The sequence below is a fragment of the Strix aluco genome, chromosome 15 (genome assembly GCF_031877795.1).
Source record: "Strix aluco isolate bStrAlu1 chromosome 15, bStrAlu1.hap1, whole genome shotgun sequence".
Lineage (NCBI taxonomy): Eukaryota > Metazoa > Chordata > Aves > Strigiformes > Strigidae > Strix > Strix aluco.
This window is the reverse complement of record NC_133945.1, coordinates 21,462,668-21,484,057: the sequence shown is the minus strand read 5'-3', so window position 1 is coordinate 21,484,057 and position 21,390 is coordinate 21,462,668. Positions and strand designations below refer to the sequence as shown.

General features: G+C 46.5%; 1 protein-coding gene across 6 annotated transcripts; it reads right to left on the bottom strand.

Annotated features, from left to right (window-relative positions):
* Positions 1 to 781: 781 nt before the first annotated feature.
* Positions 782 to 21,345, bottom strand: COG7 (component of oligomeric golgi complex 7). 6 transcript variants are annotated; one of them, XR_012625256.1, is made up of 18 exons: positions 20,879 to 21,345; positions 20,357 to 20,505; positions 19,733 to 19,849; positions 19,382 to 19,550; positions 17,446 to 17,528; positions 16,549 to 16,671; positions 14,476 to 14,674; positions 12,266 to 12,393; positions 11,544 to 11,698; positions 10,266 to 10,382; positions 9,668 to 9,733; positions 8,732 to 8,918; positions 7,584 to 7,724; positions 7,040 to 7,123; positions 4,943 to 5,057; positions 3,010 to 3,153; positions 1,339 to 1,578; positions 782 to 1,262 (listed from the first exon to the last, which is right to left on the bottom strand). XR_012625256.1 is itself a non-coding variant. In XM_074840975.1 (17 exons), the coding sequence occupies exons 1-17, from the start codon at positions 21,234 to 21,236 to the stop codon at positions 1,412 to 1,414; spliced, it is 2,502 nt and encodes an 833-aa protein (XP_074697076.1). In that variant the 5' UTR covers positions 21,237 to 21,345; the 3' UTR covers positions 782 to 1,411. The 6 variants fall into 6 exon arrangements, 4 of the variants coding, with proteins under 4 accessions (XP_074697076.1, XP_074697077.1, XP_074697079.1 ...); XR_012625257.1 differs by having other exon boundaries at positions 782 to 1,232; XM_074840975.1 differs by having other exon boundaries at positions 782 to 1,578.
* Between the last annotated feature and the right edge of the window lie 45 nt (positions 21,346 to 21,390).

Here is a 21,390-nt window from a genome sequence, read left to right as displayed (position 1 = left end):
AACATCTAACGGAAAACCTTGCCAAGATAAAAAGCCAAACATTCCAGAAAATAACATTTTACTTCCCTGCTCTGAAATTTTTTTAGGTGCTAAAATTTGCAAAACCCCAAAACTGTTTATAAAGCACCTCTGCTCTCCTCACCTCCCCAAACTGCGGTTTGGCAGTAAAACATCACCAAAGTCCAGCTGAGAACAGCAAAGGAATCCAATTCCACTCAAAACTACACCGCTGGTAAAATACAGGCCTGTATCAGCACGTTACGTGTGTGCTACAAACCACAGAAAAGATGTTGGTGTGACGAAAGCAGATGTGGGACCGCGCAGAAGAGCACAAGCACCCAGGGGAGAAGACATCAGGCTAACGAGGCCCAGGAGGAGGAGCACAAATGCAGCAACATGGGATGAGAAATGAGAGCTGGCCACAAGACAGAGTCTGCCAGGGAGAAAAAAAAAACAGCCAAAAAGTAAAGACAGCAGAAAGATTTGTGGATCAGGCTAAACACCGAGTCAAGCAGCCTGAACTAAGTCAAGGAAAGAAGAGACAAAGACATGGACATCAGGTAAGGAATTATTCCCCCATGGCACCTGATGGTAAAAAGAAGAAAACTGCAGAAGCAGGTACAGATAAGGGGAAGAAAGATATTTTTTTTTCCCCTCCAAAACAGAGGAGTTCACACGTGAGGTTTTACGCAGCGGTCTCACACAGCTGGCATTCCAGTTTTGGGACCTCTTTGTATTCCATCCGGTTTTCTCCTGAGAAAGCATACTCAGGCTAGACAAGTTGTTTTTCAAAGATCTGTACGCCAGGCTTTAATAAATTCTACAAGAAAGCAACACTTTCATTAAATTTCTTATAAACTCCATTGCTTTCAGTAGAATACATTAATTGCACAAGGAACAGCCTACAAAACTGGTTTTATTCTCAGGCTTGAGCTTGATCATGCCTCACCTACTGATGAGACTGTCTTCCTGACTTTGTGGATAATGACAGACTTGAGCAATGACAACTGCCTCCAGGTAGAAGAGCTTCCAATCAGCCGATCTTTGTTGCACCTACCCCATAATTTTAGATTCAGAATTGATTAAATTTTCTGAAAAAGCCAGTCATCTTACCGCCACGAAGCATGAACTCTCCCGCAACCGGCAGAACATAGTCAGAAGCCAGCACTGCCCAGCCTACTCAAGGTCATCCAGATGGTTTCTGGTAAATCTGGCTGTAGGACATCTTTCTTCTAAGGATGGAAAAATGGAACAAGCTTTTCCTAGACAAAGGCATTTATTAAAAGTTATTCAGAAGTAACTTTCCCTAATCCCCAGAGACACTTTCAGTGTCCTCACCAAGTTTATAGGGAAATAAACCCAACGTGAACAGCTCAGCCTCGAGGCGCGTGCCGCAGCAGGGACGTCACAGCTAACACTCCAGGCCTCTCATCGCAGCGATGCTGCTGGCCATTCTGCGTGGCACGCTTTTGGCAGCTTGACGGTAGTCCTCTGGCTTTGCCTTCAACAAAGTTACAATATTTTGCAGTGTTCTTGATGGCTGAAGGCCGAGGGCATCCATCACGTTTATTAGATAATCTGTAAGATTAAGGATAAACATGTATTTGAACAGGTAACAGACACTGTGCAAATGAAAGTTACCCTTCGCTCATCACAGCAGCTGGAATCCTGTCACTGCCAGCTCAAAGCCACAGAAAATGGCAGCGTGCGTGGAGTCTAACTGTACTGACTGGCGCGTATTTTTGGCTTCCTGCACACTAGTTTAGACAACCGTCCGTTTTGTTCTGAGGACTGAGACACATTCTGCCACGTTTCAGTATCTGCACACAAACACCCTCGGGGTGGTCAGTCACCAGGTCCCTGATAAAGGATCATAATCACACTTCCAGAGGCAAAGAGCCTGCAACAAAGCCGGGGAGCTCTGCGGAGGTGAATGGCTGCTGAGGCAGGAGGGAGTTCCAGCTCACTGGCTCAAAGTCAGTTGGGGAATTCAGGATGGCAGGGAGAATGCCGAGCAACCAGCCTCTAATCCACTGGCTTGGTTTTAAGCAACGCCAAGAAAAAAAAAAGATTCAGGCTGAGTTCACTGGCATTCAAGCACACCTTCAGGTGAGCTGAGGAGGAGATACTGTCTGTATCCTTATTTTTGAGCTTGGCCATGTGGAAGTCAGCACCCACGATTTACAGCAAAGGATGGACTAACTGGCGTTTACAATGGCTGTAGTGGTCTTGAGGTGACGCTTCCATCACCTTCGGATAAGAAAAACCCATCTCCTCCGTATCCTGCAGAAACACCTTCCCCTACACCTTCCATCAATCTTCCCTCACACGCCACGTGGCGTGGGAGAACACCACAGGCCAACTGGCTCCCATTTTGGGACTGAAGATTTCTCCATGTTGAAAGTAGCTTTAGCCACCCGGCACCATCAGAGCAGCAGGACGGTGAGTTAAGCCATGGCAGGGGAGCTGATCCTATGGGTTTTGTAAGAAAGGATGCTGGTCCAGTACTCCACAATTACTCTTAGACGGCCTTTAGCTGATCTCCCCTACTTCAGCTATCAAGCAGATGGAAGAAATCAATGAGCTGTGACCCACTGGAGCACGTCCCAGCAGGCCTGGCATGTGCCGTGTCCCCTGGCATGTCCTGGCAGAATGCAGATGAGAGGGGACAGAGCTGTGCCACACCTGAAAAGATAATATACAGGTCTTTCTTGCTAAGACTGGTGTGTAGGGGAATCCTCTCAGTTCAGAAGGACTTTCACACTCAAAACCACAAGGCAGTGAAGAAGCAAGTACGTACCAAACACCACCCTTTCCTCGAAGAGGGACGCAACAGGACGCTTTGTGAAAGAGCAGCTGTGAACCACCCCACCGCGCCGGGGGGCAGACCAGCGTGCTCACGATCAAAGGAGAAACCCTCACTGCAGTTTTCTTCAAACCTCAGGTAGTGACAGGGCAGCCCACGTGTTACAGCAACAGTCCCGAGGACAGCGCGTGCACCGAGCTTACCGATGTCGGTCGCAAGCTGCTTTGCCGAGTGGGCCGTGAGCTCTGGGATCTGCAGGATGACCTCGCAGTAGGTTTGCATCGTGGCTCTGGCGATGGAGCCCAGCCAGTAGTCAGCCATGTTGTCCAGCTCAGGTAACTCATCTCCTGCACAGAAAATTCTTGTTAGCCATCAGCAGTCCCACTCAGCTGCGTTTGCTGGTTTTGTAACAAAATACAATTTATAAATGGTTAACTGCTTCTTCAACAGGACATTAAAGTATTCAGTTTATCAGCTGTTTTTAGAGCAGTCAAAGCAGTTACATACCTGCCCTGCCGCTATACAACAGTGAAAGTTAGCCCAAGATCCAAAACACTTGACTTCCCTCTATTACGTCTCCGGGGAAGTAATTTCCGAAGGGCTGACCGGTGCCAGGATCAGGGGCACTGCCTGGCACCTTCTACAGGATCATCTCCCAGAAGTAGTTTACAAACTACTGCAATGACAAGGATTCACAGGGGTTTTTTTCAAGCCCTAAAGGCCTTCTGTGTTCATCAGTGTTTTGGAAATGAACAAGCTATTAAACATGTGCATGCTTTAAGATGACAAAACAAGTAATGCAAAAACCTACACTGAGGAGCACATTCTCAGAAGGCTGCAGGAAGACTATAAATACCAAGCTCTACGCTTCCCTGATTGTCAGTGGAAATAAACACCGAGAAGAGATTAACCACAGCAAACCCTGGTGCGCTGCCAACTGCCGGGGAGCATTATGTAGCTACTGTCGTTAACTGCAGCAGGATTAACGACACAACAGGTAAGGATAGCCAACTGAAGAATGAACACAAGCCAAAACTCAGCTTGCTGCAAGAAACTGAGGAAAGACACACAGGAAGAACTCCTCGTGAGTTCTGGGGAGAAAGTTTTGCAGAGGCACCTGGGCCGTAGCTGTCCGGGAGAGCAGCCACCCGCAGCACCCGCTGCGCTGCCTTCGGCACGGGGGTTTAACCCCGTGGCTGGTGTCTAATCACTAAAGACTCGAGCAGCACTGGAAGCAGCAGTGGGGTTCTAACAATTTTTCAGCTGGACTTTATATAGGATGAAAAAGGAATTGAAATGAAGTGGTCAGCACTCCAGAATTGTGCCCTTACGGACCAAGAATGGGACTACAGAGACTAGAACACAGGTCGGGCCGTTAAGAAAAGAAATTCCCAAAGATGCAAAACCTGTCCAAAACAAGACAGACAGCAGACCAGCTCCTGACGTGGCTCCTAACCTCTTAACAGAAGGGCGTAGGTTAGCATGTCACGCAGGCTGTAACAGTTTTTCCTGGATTTACAGAGAAAAGAGGCAGAGGAAAAAGCTGTTTACAAGTGAACATCATTACTATCCTGCTTGAGAACGAATAATCCAGTCCTGAAGAAAGGAGCTCAGGGCCCCTCTTTTTCTAGCACAAATGAAGGGGCTGGTGGTTCTCAGCAAGGCCATGGAGGACGGCGTCTTTTATACTACAAGTGACTAGTGTAAAATTAAGCTTACGGGACATTCTCTCCATATTTCTCTAGGGCCTGAAGCTGGAAAGCTTCATACCAGCTTAGTTCTGGGCAGCAGCTGTTGCAAGAATCACAGCTTAGATGCTGTCTGGGGTAAGAATACACCTCACCGATGCAGAGTTGTTTTCTTCAGCAGATGGGGACCCTGCACCCAAACCACAGTTTTAGTAAACACTAAACTTAAACAGACCAAGCTAAAGCTTCTGGTTGGAACAAAGCTGAAAGTTTTACTCATTTAGAGGCTCCTTCTGGGTATTACCAAGAGACTCTTGGAAGAAACAGCACAACTAGACGATAGGAAATGGATCTCAAATAGCTTTGTTACCGTAACACATCGCACCCACGTAACGTCGAAGTGGGAAAGCTTTCCCCCAGATGCTTCAAGTCTTTGGTTTCACCCTACCTTGTTCTGGGGGGTAAGGCAGCTTTCCAGCATGCAAGGCCAGTTCCAAAGCAGAATCCTCTTGAGTGACAAACGGCTCAAGGTGGAGAGGAAGCGACATAATATATTGCCCAATCTAGAATAAAAACACAAAAGAGCTGTCACTGAAGAAATGTGAAGCAAGTATTTTTCTAGAGAAAAGAAGTCAACTGCAGTAATCCACACCTGAAAGCAGAAAGCTCAGCTTGACAGCAACTCCCTAACCTACATTTGCTCAGAAACAAATTGGCTCTTGCTCATCATTACACTTTGTACAAGAAATAATTTTTCATGAGGTCAGAGAACCAGTCATTGAAACAATCATGTTAAGAAAAAACTGTGCAGAGAACTGTTACTCCAAGCAAATCTTTGATCTCTGGAGTGTTCCTGGCAATTTGTCTTCTAGAGCAGAATTTAAGACACTGAATCAAATGAAACTACTGAAGAAGAAATACATATTCAAATGACAATAGAATAACGAATTACAGAAAGGTATCGCTCCCAAAAAGGGACTAGGCTCACAAATTTGCACACAAGCTACGTAATTTCAGGCATACAACAAATACTGTGCTGTTTACAAATGATTATCTGCTGCTACAGAGAATCTTCCTAGGTGCAGGTACAGCTCAGAGTACTCTGCCTCCCCATTACGGAGCACGCTCATTAACAGCTTTTTCCAGAGCTCCCATCACCTGCCTTTCCGTCTACACAGCACGTACGACACATCAATTTGTTTGTCAACTCTACTTTATTCTTTTTAGTTTTCAATTTTATTGTACAATGCAGCAGTGTTATTTTAAGACTACCCAAGAGAAAGCCTCGACTCAGTCTTGGCCCGCCTATCAACTCAGCAGCAGGATCAAGGGTAGATCTGAAAAGATGTCAGAAAGCAAATGCTTTGTATCTGAAATTTTCTGAAGTTCCTCTTTGCCTTGGACAGGCAGAAACGTCCTTTGATTCCTCACAGAACCAAGTAACGATCATACACATCTCAGTTTTAACTTTCAGTTGAAGTGGCAGGTGAGCAGATTCAGCCTCTTCCTGCCGCCCCCCTCTCTTGGTGAGCTGTGTTAATTAGAAAGCTACTTAGAATTCAGTAGCAACCTGCCCTTGAAGTTTTACCTCATACACTGCCCATGAGCTTTCTAAACCTCGTAAAAGTCTCTCAGATAGCTAAATTCAAACTACCCATGATAAAATTGTCCCACAAATTGACTGACTACCCATTTCTACACATTTTTTTTTAAAGCTTTAAAAGCAGAGTATAACAGTTTGCAGGCCATAAGCCAGAGGAAATCAAAATATTAAAAGCTTATGATTGCAGCCTGTCCTTGAAAAATCCATTCCCCGTGTGACACACAGAATGACAGTAACATAAAAAACTTGCTTAGCAAATTATACTTTGTATGGAGATAATAATAGCGGCTAATATTAATATCTGAAGGGCAAATCTGGCAGCGACTTGAAATGCCAAGCAGGAGAAGGGGAGAGCACTGTGCCCGCCGTTCAGCAGCGCCGAGCTGAGCAGTGCCTCGCCAGAAGGAACGAACAGCTCGCTCTCCTCTTCCACTCAGACACCCCATGGCCAGAAAGGTTTCATTGTTATTCCATCAGAAAGAGAAACCAGGGAGTCACGTGGGGATTAGAAGGGTAAGAGCTCAAGACTTTAACTTCGTAGTGTGGTGAAATCACGCCAATACACACTGCAGGAACTTCTCTGCTACAGGAGCTGCATTGTGAAGATACACTCAGTATTCACCCCTACCTCCAAAAGTTGGCATTTCCTACCAAAAGTTGGCATTTCCCATCCCAGAGTAAACACTGCAAACAGTGCAGTTTAACAGAGAAGAGCCACTCCTTGTGCTCCCGATGTTCTTTTGCTATTCCAGAACTTGACAGGGATTTCATAAAACCTGCAATGAACGGCACAACCCAACTGATGGGGGCTGGACCACTGAGAGCATCTATCACCATCATGTAACAATTTTAGCAAATACCACTATTTTACAAAGAATTGGGGAAACACAGACGAGATTCCCCCAGCACTGGGCCCCAGTAAGTACCCTTGTGTGCTCTTACATTGCTGATATATTCCAGAGGAGTCAGGCTGAAGTTTGGCAGGTCATCTGTCAGGGTCTCACCAATGCCACCAGAATTCCAGCCCTGTAAGGCAAAAAGTGCAGAAAGAATCTGAGTTTCCAGTGCGTGAAGTCTATCGGTGCTCTAGGAAGGGGTCACCCAGCGACACAAACTGTGGCTACCCCAGGACTTCTAGAAAGCAGAACACAGATGGTGAGAAAACTGCTTCCCTCGTCCTCCCTCAGGCCCAAAGCACACACACCCTTTCCACACAGCTCCCCGTGGGAAATACAGGCTCACACAGGTTAGAAGAGCAACATCTCAAACAAACATCAGCGCCTGCAAACATAGCTGACTGTTGTGAATGCTGTGGATGAAGGGAGGTAAACTTTTCCACTGACTGCGGCTCACAGAAGAAATGTGATACCAGAGGGAAACATTCTTAAAAGGAGAAAGGTAAGCAACACTGAGCTGTACTCCACCCCGAGGTATCCCACGGGTAAACCCTGCCAGCGTGGATCAGATCGATGTACCCACTGCTCACCTCCATCTTTGAAACGAGTAAGAGTTGTTGTTTGATCCGAAGAAAAACAGAATCAAAAGCCAAGTGGTGTGCCAGCTGGTTGAGGCGGCTTAGGGCAGACCGTGAGGAAGACAGCAGGTTGTGGTTACTTGTACCTTTTTCCTAACACACACACAGAGACACAGAGAAATGTTTTCATACACAAGTCATTAAACTGACCCCAGAGAAGCTATGCTAACATTCTTAAAGAGGTCTTTATTAGGCCACCCTAACACAAAGGAGCTTTCCTCTGCAATAGCACAGCCCATTTCCTTTGGGATGCCCCATTCCAACAAGTTTTTCAAGACAGACACTGTGCACCGCTCCCTGAAATGTGAAACAAAGAATCAGGATCCCATTCCGGCCGCGCCAGGCACCAGCCCAGGCCAGATACTGAGAAACCTGCAGAGACGATGGCAGAACCGCCTTCTGCTCAAAGGGCACAACTAACTGATGCCCTGCAGGGAATTACACAAACCTTTTACATGAAGGGGACCTCCGGAACTTCAGTATTTAGCAAAGGTTTAATGTCAAACATCTAACACTGAAGGCAGAGCTGCACAAGTTCAGGTAAATTAAGTGCAGAAGAAATCAAAACATTCTGAGGAAATAAGAGACAGAACTCATAACCTTGGCTTCACTACTACATGTGACTGACGATGGCAAACATAACTTAGATCCCCAGGAAGATAACCGGAATCATTCTACCCTGTTCACAGATGCATGCATGAATGATCTGCAGAATTATATTTCAGAATGGATATGGCAGCAGAGCGTAAGTGGCAAAGAAAGTCTTGAGAAGCCAGTATGTGGGCTCCAGAATTTGAGATGGCTCCAACACAATCTTCCCAGTGCGTTCCGTGACAAAATCTCCCCCACCTGAACCAGTGAGGTATGTTCACAAAACCCAGCCAGGATCTGGGGAGAGGCGGAATGAGCCCAGACTTCCTGGGTTTGGACATTTCACCTCTCTGCAGGTCAGGCGGTGTCTCTGTGGAAGACCTGGAACACAGCCCATCAAAGCTCAGGATGAAATGTAATCAGGCTGCAGGGGAATCCTGTGCTCATCCACAAACATGGGCCCAACAGCACCCCGCGACAGAGGCAAGCTCTCCCAGGCACCAAGCTACCTTCAGAGTGTAAAGCGTTTCCATAAGGCTGGCGTACTCAGATGGATTCTCCTTCAGAAGATAATTGTATTCCTGCCAGGGATTCTTTACGGAGCTCTTCTTTTCTGCAGAACTGCTATCCTGAAAGCCGGAAAAACTACAAGGGCTGTAGGAGTCTGAGAGATACTTCCCAGCAGTTGATAAAATCCTGAAAACAAGTACAAAAAGTCACCAGCAAAATCCTCCGAGATCAGCACTGTTGCTCTCATGTTTGTCTGAGGACCAGCACTACCTTTATGTTACTGCAAGGATGAGTGCTCATGGCTGGCAGACACCAACTACAGCCAACCCTCATGTCTACTGTGCAACTCAAAACCTGCAAAAATATTGGGATGAAAAAGAGAGGATTGTGCTCTCAGAATGTCTAGCAAATACAGAACAAGCTGAGGCTCCTGTGCGCTGCAGGCCTGTGTCCTACACAAAGCAGAGGCACTCAAGTCAGACTAAAGCATTTCAGCGTACAAGAGGCTGAACAGGGCTTACAAACAATGGAGGATCTTCGTGCTGCCCGTGCCTGACGCTCCTCAAGTTACAGGGAATCGATCAGTTCAGGCACACCTCGATTCACTTCTGCAAATTCACGCCCCAGGTCACAAGCGGGGTGAGGATCTTGCCAATTTGACCTGGTGGAAATTTCCTCCTCGGGCCCAGCCCGCTGGCTGGCCAGCCAGGTATCCGAGGGGAAGGATTCCCGTGAGCGTCTCGGGGCACGCGACTGCGCGGGACAGTCTGCGACCTGTCTCTGACATTTCAAAAGATGGGGCGGGGCAGTGGGGGCAGATCCTGGTGGCTCTGCTTTCCCTCCATGGTCTACACAACAAAAGTACCTTGGGGTTTGTTTTCTTTCAACTTGGTACCTATGCTGTCAGGTCACGAATTAAGTTCAGCAGTGCTCACCTGTTGGCCAGCTGCTGCTCAAAGTCTCCACACTGACGAAGGAGCTCACCACAAGTAGTGATTATCCTGGAAAGAACAAGACAAACACACACGTTGTGAGATTTGAGGCAGATAATGCCAGAACCTTCCCCCCCACCGACAACCCATCTCAGACACGTGTCAAGTAATTATAAAATGCCATAAACAAACCACAGTGTGCAGGGGACTGGCCTGTCAAGAGTTAATTTGGCTTTTAACTCAGCATCCATCTGATAACATACTGAATTTTTTTGCCCAACAGCCTCATCCACATGCTACTTCTTGTCATCATGGCTAAGGCCAGCTCAGTGTCACTGGGAAAAATTCTAAGTGCTGCTGATATTTCCAGTGATATGACATAGAGCCCTGCTCCAGACAGGGTGGGGAGCCTCACAGCACTTACTGTGCCAGCAGCAACCTGAAACCCCGGCACTGACACTAACGCTCCCCGCAGTTACACGGGCATAGCCCTGCCTTCTGCACTAAGAACTTGTGTAAACTGACCCCAAGTAAATCCCTTTCAACTTTGATACAAAAATCAGTTATGAGCTGTGCAAAAACAAAAAATAATCCCCTTTACCGGACAGAGTTTTGGAATGCAGTCCAGTCCTCCTGGAAAAGGGAATCTGATAGGACATCATCCAGTTTACATTTCTTTCGTATAGACTGCAAAGTATTTGTAAAGTCAGATGTATACCTGTGACGAGAAATGGAGAGGAGATAAGCAGCAGCGTAAGAGAATGGGTTGGAGAGCAGCATAACTGCACATCCTCGTTCAGTCCTCTACAAGGGCCAAATAAGAACCAGAAATATTAAAAGAAGTTCTGAAGAGACACTGTTGTTCCAGTCCAGTCCAAACACATGGATGTGAAGAACTGCTCAGCCACAGCCCACTCAAGCCCACACTAGGAGACAGGGAGAAATGCAGAGTAACAGATACTGTGTGGCTTCAATTTGCTGCACGTGGGTTACTAGAAACCCTCCACTCCCGTGATAAGGTACGAGTAAGACATTTTTGTTACGACGACACTAATCACATCTCCTAGGAAACGCCAGAAAAAGTTTATAAGGCTACTGCTACTCCAACATCACTTGGCCCTTACTCCAGGAACACAGTGACAACAATCTTATGAATTTGTTTTCTCAGCTACTCCCCAGATGAGAACACGGATAAAAAGAAGAACATTTTGTTTTCCACACCCCCCTGTTGTTTTTTTTTAAATAATGCCCATAAGCAGGAGGCATGCACACCGTCTGAATTGCCCATAAAGAAGGTGAGATCAGAGCTGTGTGCTCTCCTCCTCCCTCCTCCCCACAGGGCACCACAATAACAGTTTGGTTTGTACCTTGTAAGCAGCTCTGTCGCTATCAGGAACTAAGGAGTGAATCAGGGCTGGCATGCTGCCTAAGCAGGCTGTCAGCAAACGACACTTTAAGATAAGAATTTCTGGTGAACCTCCCCTTACTGGGCTATCTCACACCTGCAGGTGGATTCTGCATGTGAGGTCACTTGTCCCAGTATTTCCCCACTGAGATCTACTTCCATCGGCCTAATCTGCCTTTGTCTTATTCAGGAAACATTTTCCCCTTCAAAAACATTTATTAAAAATGAAAATTCAGCCCAACAAGACAGCTAAGGAAAGTCTTCAATTCAGCCCTAAAAAGCTTCCATTTTTCCCCTAAGAAACAGCCACTGCCTGAATGAAGCGGTAGGAGGGGATATCAGATGATTCATGTTACGTTTACAGATAGGTTCTACTCTCAGCTGGTTTTCACAGACTACAACGTCCTTGGCCACACACCGAATACATGCTACTCCCTCCAGATAAAAGCAGCAGGGTAACTGGAAGCACCTTACTTTGTGAACAGAGCCTTCAGGGCCTTGAGGAGCCCACACACGCCCAGCCCATCGGTGAGTTTAACGCAGCTGTCGATGGCTCCAGAGGCCAGAATGAAGAGTTTGTTGACGGAATGGTTCAGTTCCTGGACACAGTCAATTACTTCCCAGTGCTCCTAAATCACAACAACAGAGTTGAGCCCGACTCATCCTTCAGTGAGCGTCCAGGCGTTAAAGAAAAGACACTTTCTGTAACAGATGGTTCTCTCCGTATCCTCCAACCTCGCGAAACGCTTACGGGAGAACAATGCTGGCTGCTTCCACCCTCCTGCACCGTCACTGTTAATAAAAGTCAGGCTGCCAAATCCTACATTTACCAGGACCTCAAGGAAAAACAGTTCTGCCAACAACAGAATCTTCTACAAAAAAGACTTTCCTCCCCCAGATCCTGTTCTTAATAGGCTCCTGGTTGATAGTGATATTTTGGTAAAGTCTTTGTCCAGCAGATCCACACAGGGCCAGTTACTGGGTGAAGGAGAGGAAGAAAGGTACCTCCGACCTGACAGGGCTGCTGAAGTTAACTTTATTTCCTAAACAAAATTTACTTAACAGTAGAAAATATACTGCAACAGAAAATATTACCAAAAAATTAGAGGAGGAAAGAGAGCAATAACTATGACAAAGACCCTTGTCTTTAGTAGAAGCTTCAAGCCTCTCTGTAGCTGAGCAGACTGCTGCCTTACCAAGGGCACTGCACTGATCTGAATGAGGAGATTTTCTTCTTCCAGGTCTCCATACTCCAGCTGATAGGGCTTGTACGGACCATACACTGCTTCCACCAGTTCCATCACTTTTACCAGGTTCTGCTCCTCTACAAAGAATCAGGTGTTTAGTCTACAAATAGATTAACATGCTACTAAAAACCTTGTTTCAAGCAACATGCAGTAGTTCTTCAATTAGAGCATGCTGCCTACGCAGGCTTGGAATGCTGCCCAACAGCTTTAAGTCTCAACTACACAGATTTTTTTTCTTCCATTTTTTTGAAAACAAGGTTATTATCTCTACCTGCTTCCTAAAACCAAGATGTTCTACCTCAACAAGTGCCTCAAGAAAATTATCACTCACTGCTCCAAAACAGCCTGGGTGACAAAAATCTATTAAACATTCCAACCTACAGTAGAAGGAAAGTATTGAAACCATTTGTGAAGTGAAACACATTACTCCCACAACTAAAACAGGGGCAATCCTCATTTATCAGAAAACCTGGTTCATACTTAAAATAATTGACACTGAACTCAATTCACTTAGCACTACTACTGTACGGTGTTCATTGACCAGAACTCAACGTGGACCATGAACTTCACACTTCAGTGCCGTTCTGTTGAGCAGGGAGCTGCAAACCCAAACTAAAACCGGGTCTGAATGATTATTTCTCAAATCAGAACTGGACACCAGCTGTTATCGTGAAGATTTGCCAAACTCAAAGTGGCAGGAAACCATAACTACTTCAAATCCTCGATATAAGAGAAAACGTTTGCGCCCCAAGGACAGGCAGGCGAGGGAGTGGGTTGTCCAAAGCCTGTGCTACTGCCGTGTCCAGACGTTTTCAAGGTCAGACTGAACAACACCCTGAGTAACACGGTCTGACCCCATAGCGGACCTTGCTTGGAGCAGGAGGTTGGACTAGATCATCTCCCAAGGTCCCTTCCAACCTGAATGATCCTGTGAATCATCACCGAACCCTCCCCTCACACACACACACACAGAACTGGTTTGTCTCTGTTCTGATGAGTCACCTGGCCCTTCCACTCTTGAGGTATTTCTCTTCCCAAACATCTCACCCCACAGCAAAAGAGATGGAAATAAAGTTTTTTGGGGTTTTAACACACTCGGGTAACAGTTCAGCTGTCTTCCTATTCCATCATCTTCTAGAACTCGACATCATTTTTCCAAGTCTTTTTTAATAATTTCTATTACGAACCACAAATGAAGCTAAGCCAAGGACAGAAAATGACTGACAAGAGGACACAATCACAAAGGCAATAAAAACAGACACAGTGACAGTCATACTCCCTAAAACTGCCCAGTAATCATGATTTACATGATCAAGAAGGAATCTGGGTTTGGTTATGAGGAACCAAACACAGGAAACACAGCATTAGGAATGCTCTATTAGCTTTAATTTAGGATTTTCCCCTAACCGGTCTTTGAAGGGGTTCCACCAGATTAATAAAGGACTATAAACAGCCAACAGTTCAAGTCTGGCATAAACCTGTGTAAACACAGCACCTCACTCCTTTGTGGTTTGTGGGAATTATTCATCAAGTCATGACCACGATGAGATGACAAACATCTTAGAGTAAGGAAAGCACAGGTTAGATTTTGAATCAAACACTGAGGATTCTGCTAGGGAATAAACTACCAATGGTTCAGAAATAATATTTGGCCCTGCATTTTCACTTGATTGAAACGTAAGCCAGTAGCAACAGAAAAACTACAAAACAGAATTTAAGCATCCAATGGATGCAGCTTTCAAGCAGGTTTTCTCTTGTTTAGTAAGGTGTGACTTAATTCCAGGAAACTCCTCAATTTTTATGCTTTGTGATCTTTCACAATGGGTTGCACAAAGAGCTTCCCTAGAGACATTTCCTCATCTGTTAGACAGAAGAAATAGTAATGCTTGTAAAAGGAAAAGTGCTAAACATTATTTACCCTGGATGGCAAGCATGCTCAGAACAGGTCTGCTTCAGTAAACTCATTCAGGATTGTGTCAATATCTTTAGTGTAAGATACATACACACACACGCACACAAAGGTGCAAACGCCGTGTAACTGGTCAATACGGGAGAAGAGAGAATCTCTCCCTCTGTGTAAAACCAAACAAAACCCCACAATAGAACTTTACAAAGGAGTAGACTGAAGAGAATGATACAATTCAGTGCAAGAGCCTTACTCAGGTTTGGCAGCATTGCTACTTCCAGCCCTTTGGCGAAGTGGACGGTGGCATCGTAGAGCTCCAGCAGCTTGGTCAGTTTGGTGTCTTGGCCTGTTCTCTCCAGGGCAGTGCTGAGGCAGACAGGGATGGAAGGCACCAGCGCTCCCAGGGTTTGGATCAACAATACAGTCACAATTTCATAGGGGTTCTTGAAAACCTGGGGTAGCAGAAAAGCAGGTTATCTCAGAGGAACACGACAGGCGGCAGAGATCAGCAGAGAGCTTCCCGAGAGCCCCCCAACGTACAGACCCCCCGGCACGGTCCCAGCAGAGCCAGCGACAGACCGAGCAGGTCCTGCCTGTCCAGGGGCTGCGGCCTCCTTCAGCCCTCCTGCACACGTGCTGCTGCCCGCCGGCAGAGCAGCCTGCACGCAAGCAGCACTGGGGCAAGCAGATGCCCTTAGGCCCCTGCCACGGAGCCCCGGGCTCCTGGAACAGAGGGACAGAAGAGGCAGAACTGAGGGGGTTGCAAATGCTGTCAGTAGGGAGGCAGGCTGCCATAACCAGGGCGGAAAGACTTGGGAGAAAAAGCAGCAGCAGCCCAACCTGGACTTTTTCACGCCCAGCATGGAAAACTGCTTCTTTCTATTAAAGAATTAATATAAAATTACCTATTGGTGAGAGACAGTGATATACAGATCACGAAGATGACATTTTGTGCACTAACAGATCACGGAGTCCTCAGATAACATGAGCTCCCAACCAAAAAGGAACAAAAACAAATTTGGAAAACCTCTCAAGAGGTGAAAAAGACAACAAAAGAGGTCTGCTAAGACTGCAGGAACCTCACTGACCTAGCACGCAGGACAGCCTGAGTACGAAAGTCTAGGTCAATACATATTTACCACTGAAACTGTGCGTTGAATACAGCAACCAAGAAACTGGAAGATAGGTGTAGGTCAAAAACTGAATTCAGCAGAACACAGGCACTATAGTAATTTGAAAAACCACCTGGCAGAAAAGTGCATTTGAAAACAGAGCACTCAGTTTACTCAGGTGTGTTGGGAAAAACACACATGTATTGGTAAAATATGTAGAAATAGTACTACATAACGATCCAAATTACTGGTCAGGCAGAAGTCACTACTGGAAAGGCTGGAAAGACTGTAATCAGCTGAGAACTTGTATTTACATGCACTATCCTTAACTCCACTAGCATAAAATGCATTACAGCCTTTTATTGTGACTTTTTTGTCAGCTATTCTCGCTCATTTGCTTTGAAAGCTGGGATCACCATGAAAAACGTCCAAGAATTCTTCAGAAAGCAGAAGCAACACAGGAAATGGAGTGACACGAGCTCTGCCCCGTGTGCCATTTCTCTCTCACAATCCCCAGTTCAAAGAATACCTGCTAAAATGTAAGCTGACATCTGACCTGTAATCCACATCGAATCATTAGGCAGAAAAAATACATTTCAAGGAAACACTGAGCTCCTCTGCAGCACAGGCCTAGCGCTTGAACCAGGCTTCATAACATGAAGATAAGAATCTCTTACCCTTCATGGATGAAAAACTCTTACAGGCTCAACAATATGAACTTATTTCTCCATTTCACTAAAGGAGGATAACTTTTTTGGATCCTACATTATTCTTGGCAGGAAAAACAAGTACACAGACTCCAAGGGGTGATAGCAGAAGCCCTCAGATATCTTAGAGAGCGACATGAATCAGCCCAGTATGACCTTGAGGGCTTCCTCCAGGCCAAGTGATAAAGCAATTCAGGCGTTTCAGATGTTTTGCAACAGAGCACATTTGCAACACCAACAAATTAGATTTAACTTAAGATACAGATGAAAGTGATAGAGCAGCTTTAATGTCAATAACACACCAACCTTGCTGTTGGTGGAACACCAGCAATCAAACCTCGTCTGCAAGAGCTGGACGAGAAACAGCGAGTAGGTCGCAAGCCCTGTCTTGCTCTGACAAGGCCCAGCGCAAGCACCGATGAACTGTTGAAATCCTCACGAGAATTAAGAGTGTGCTGGGTCTCGTCCCCCCCCATACGCTGCCCCAACATCAAACGCTCACTGCACCTGTGTTGCCCACTGCAGCTGCGAGTGCCAGGTCCCGAGCAGCGTGTCATACAGTTCAGTCAGCTGGCGATTTAAGCTCAAGTCGCTCTGGCAAAGATCCTGCCACACTGCCACCAGCTGCACCTGCAGGGGTAACAGGAACCGTTCTGAGAGGAGAGCTGCCAGCCCACGGATCTTTTGTTAGTTCAAACCAAGAACTTCCACGCAAAGCACTTTTGCTAAAACACAATGCCCACCCTTGCTCCTCGCTCCAGATTTCAGCATAACGTTTTGCTATAATTCTGCACCACAGAAGGAAAAGACTTTCAGCATGAAGCTAGAGGCTTCTTAGTTGATTCAAAGATTTAATTAACATTGGTATTTACTCATAAAATGAGACTGTAACCGATACCCCCACATAATAGTTGAAATACTTGGCAAGCCCCAGCCTTGAACTTAATCCTCAAAAGTCACAGTCATGAGAGAAATTTGAGGATCAGGTTATGGCTACCGAACTGTCTGGAATTCCAACTTTTAATCTTACCTGAAAAGAGTTTACAGAAGTCAGCAGCTGGCAAGTTGCAGCAATAAAGTTATTGCTGACATAGCCAAATCCAAGAAAAGCAAAGCATAACTACAAGGCACAGAGAAATCAAGCAGAACGCACATATCCTATGTCTGCTGTGGGAAGGAACACAAAGCCCTGCATAGAGAATTACTCTTGAAACATGGGGAGTAACCAAGGCTCTTAAGAGCCAGGACGAGAAGTCAGAGGATGAAACATGGAAAAGAACAGGTTCCATCCTCCTTCCACCAGGAAAGGTAAAATACATGATGTAGCAGCTCCCCCTACAGTCCAAGCCAAGCAAGAATTCAAATTTTTATTCCTCCATATTAAAATATTATCAAAATACTTACCTTGTGACATTTATAATAATAAGCAAGAAGCTGGGGCATCCGATCAATTTCGGTGAAGACTTTAACAAACGTTTTTGCCTGATCTAAACAAAACAAAATAGTCAGTTAACAGTCAGTCTCAGTCAGAGGGTGAGACATTAGTCTAACGGAGCAAGAGAATTCTTCTAAGGGAGAATGCACAATGGCCTATACAGAAAGCCACACTTCCACCTTTAGCTTGCTGATCTTCTCAAATAGGAGCAGAACCACCTAAAACCCACACTCAAACAAGAACAGGTAGCAGACATGAGGAAGGAATTTAACTTCTTACACTTAACTTCTTAAGCAGCAAATGTAGTATTAAAGACAGGTAAAACCAGAGCATTTCCTAGGAGGAAATGGTTATTTTCCAGAGACAAGCCGCTATCTCCAAAACTAGAAGATACCTCACAGTCCTCAGCTTCGCTTTCACCACCCCTCAAGCTGACACCCAAGCTAAGGGCACAGTCAGCTCTCACACAAAGCTCTGAAATCCCAGCTCCTCCAAAGTCTGTTTTGTACTGTAAGGGGGATGACTACAGTTCTGTCCACAAAATACAGCTGGGCTTAGAGAAATCAGTAACGAGACCTTGTTTTTCAAACAGGACCCAGAAGGCAGAGAAACCAGAATATGAAGGAACTCAAAGTGTTCTTCAGCTGTGGAAGTCACCGAATACGCACGCTCTGGGGATATGTTTATGGACTTGTATTACATTTACAGGAGCTGGACTTCAGGAAAAAACATTACTTCAGAGTAAACACAGAAACTCTCTTCAACAGCAAAAGAGCCAATGTCTCCACATGGCCAGAATAGATTTTGAAAGAGAACGCAAACAGTGCTTAAAGTGAATTATTCTGAACAGTACGCCCAAAGGACCTCGCACCAGCAGACCTGCTGCCAGCAGCTTTCTTGCACCCATACGTTTTCTTTGGTAGAGAACTCACAGAGCATATGAATATTCAATTTACTTTCATCCTACGCAGAGAAAATATTCCAAAACGTCATCCTTTGCCTTGAATTTGTCTGTAAAGGGTAACGCACTGCAACAGAAAAAAGGCGTGGGACCCACCGTGACGGTAACAAGCACAGTCCAAGAAAAAAGGAGGTTGTGTAAAGAAGAAAAGCTGGAAAAGGAATGGGAGGGAGAAGAGAGAGATCTAGGCAAAGGATTAAACACATCTGTTAGAAGCACAGCAGACAGAGCTCCTTCCCTGTGCTCTCTCCTGCGGTCTGCAGCCACGCACCGCTGCCCCTCGCCCGTACGCAGCCAAGGGCTCCAGAGCGCTGCGCAGTGGAAGTGCCACCGCCCCAGGTCCTGCCCGGGACCTCGGGGTGCAGGCAGAGGAGAGGCAACAACCAGGACAAGCGCTGGGACAACAGGAGAGAGAAGGAGGAGCACAAAGAACAGCCCAAGAAGTCAAATTTTCTAAAGGAGAGTTTATAAAAACAGCTTTTACAAGGTAGTAAGGAGTCAGGATGTTTCCAAACAAATTTCCTTCTTGATTACAACCCCAAGCTGTAAGAGGAATGCCCAGTAGCACTATGATAACACAAAACCAGAGGCCTTCTGCTTACTTGAGCAGCGCTTCCCACCCGGAGAGCGTCCATGGCGTAACTAAACTACGACCGCAGGGCAGCCCTGCCTCAGCACCTCCATTTCACACATCTACATGGCCTGTAAAAGCAGCTCGCGTTTTCCTTATTCCCCACGGTGCCCACAGATACACCAAACCGTAGGAAAATCAAAGATCCACTGGACTGCAGAGCACATAACACCTCACGGCGTCTGGCTCCAACAGAAAAGCACACAGCCCAGCGCCAGGAGCCTTCAGGACAAAGTGCCCACCCAAACAACATTTTACGTTTTGAAGACAATAAACCCTGCACTGATAGTAAATGACACCAAGAGTTACTGACCTACGGACTGGGAGTTAAAAGCAGCAACAATCTGAGGGCTGGCCATGGCCTCCAGTCGGTTCTTCAGCGCCTCAAGGTGCACACACTTCTCAGAGTAGTCCGGCGTGTCCACGAGCATAGCCAGGCTGCTCTGCATGCTGGTTAGTTTGGCCGAAATCACAGACACATCCTGCCACCGGGGAAAGGCAACCCAGTTACCAAACACAACCTCAGAAAGCATTAATACCTGTTTCAAAACGACGTTTTACAAACAGGTACATGTTTTAGAACCCCTTCAAAAACCTACTGTTAAGTGCAGTTCCCCTGGAAAGCTGAAGGCGCAAAGACTAAAAAGAATAATGCGGTAAGTACCTGCGTTTTAAGAGTCTCTTCAATGTCTGCACTTAACGTGCTCCATTTGTCTGCTTCCTGAAGTGACTCGGCAGCCAACTGCATTCTAGATTTCACTCGGTCAATCTCTACCAGGACCTGACGGGAAAAAAAAAATAAAAATTTTGCCTATTGAAAAGATAACTGTCACAGATACTTATATTATGGGAGTTATTTTTGGCTTGGATTTTTAAAAAAAAGTGTGAAAAGATCATGCTGTTACAAGGAGGAAGGAGTTGGCTGAAAGGAGCTAGAGATGTTAAATCAACTTCCAAAGTCAAACAACAAAAGGTCACTTTGAATTCTGGATTTGTACTTTTAGTATCCCCTTTGCCTGAAAAATGCTACACACCCCAGCTAACAACAGGCAGAAATCTGGGCAGAAATCAGTGTCCCCGGTCAAGTAACAGCACCTCTGAACCGAGACATGATCAGCTGTTCCTCAGGAAATGCAGATTGCACCGGTCTGTGTCACACCCACCTTTCTACTATCAATGGCAGAAGTGGGTTTGTCTGTCTTGAGTTCACAGGGTTGTTTAATACGAACAACTCTGGAAACTTCAGAATTTCACAAGTTGCAGATAAATACAAAGCAAAACAGCCTACCTGCATTGACTGAGCTGTGTCTTCTTCAAATTTCTTGATATCTTCTTTAACAAGGATCATTTGCTCCTTCAGGAACGTTGCCTCCTGTTTCAAGACTTCCACTTCCCGGAGGACTCTGGGCATGTTCTGGAGAGCCTGGTGGCTCGTTTCTAGAGAAACACCAAGCAGTACAGTGGGGAGGGCCTGAGGACTCTTGCAGGAAAGAGGGGGTTTTTCAGTAATTTTATATAATCGTCAATACTTTAAAAAAAATACATACAAGAAAACAAACAACAAAGCAAAACACCAGACCACAAAACTTTAGTTATATCTTTAAAAATTAAATATGTACTTTATCACAGAATCATTTAGGTCAGGAAAGACCTCTAAGATCATCGGGTCCAACCGTTAACCTCACGCTGCCCCGTCCGCCACTAAACCACGTCCCCAGGTGCCACATCCACACGACAGTGACTCAACCCCTTTCCCTGGGCAGCCTGTCCCAGCGCCTCACCACCCTTTCAGCGATGAAATTTTTCCTACCATCCACCCCAAAGCCGCCCTGGCAGGGGCAGCTCTTCCTCAGCGCTTGGCACAGGCCTGTCAGGCGGCGGCGATCAGAGGAGCCCCCCAGGGCGCGCTCCCGCGGGGGGGAGGCTCGGCTCAAGAAACCGAGCCCACAGCGGGTCCGGCCGGCACCTCTCAAGGGAAAGGCCCCTCGGGCAGCGCCCTCACCCTCCACGGCGTTGTTGACCTCCTGGATGAAGAGCTGCAGCTTCATCACCAGGGTGGCGGCGTGAGCGTCCACCTTGCCGGGGGCCTCCTGCTGCACGGCGCGGAAGGCCGCGTTCACCCAGCCCTTCACCTCGAAGTCATCCGACAGGAACCGGGAGAAATCCATCGCCGCCGGGCGGGCACCCGCGGGGACAGGCCGGGGACAGGCCGCCCACAGCCGCGGAGCACCAGGAAACGCGCCGCCAGGCCCCTCCCGGCCACCGTAGCGGCTGCGCGCGGGGCCCCTCCCGGCCACCGTCCGCGGGGCGTTCCCAGAGCGG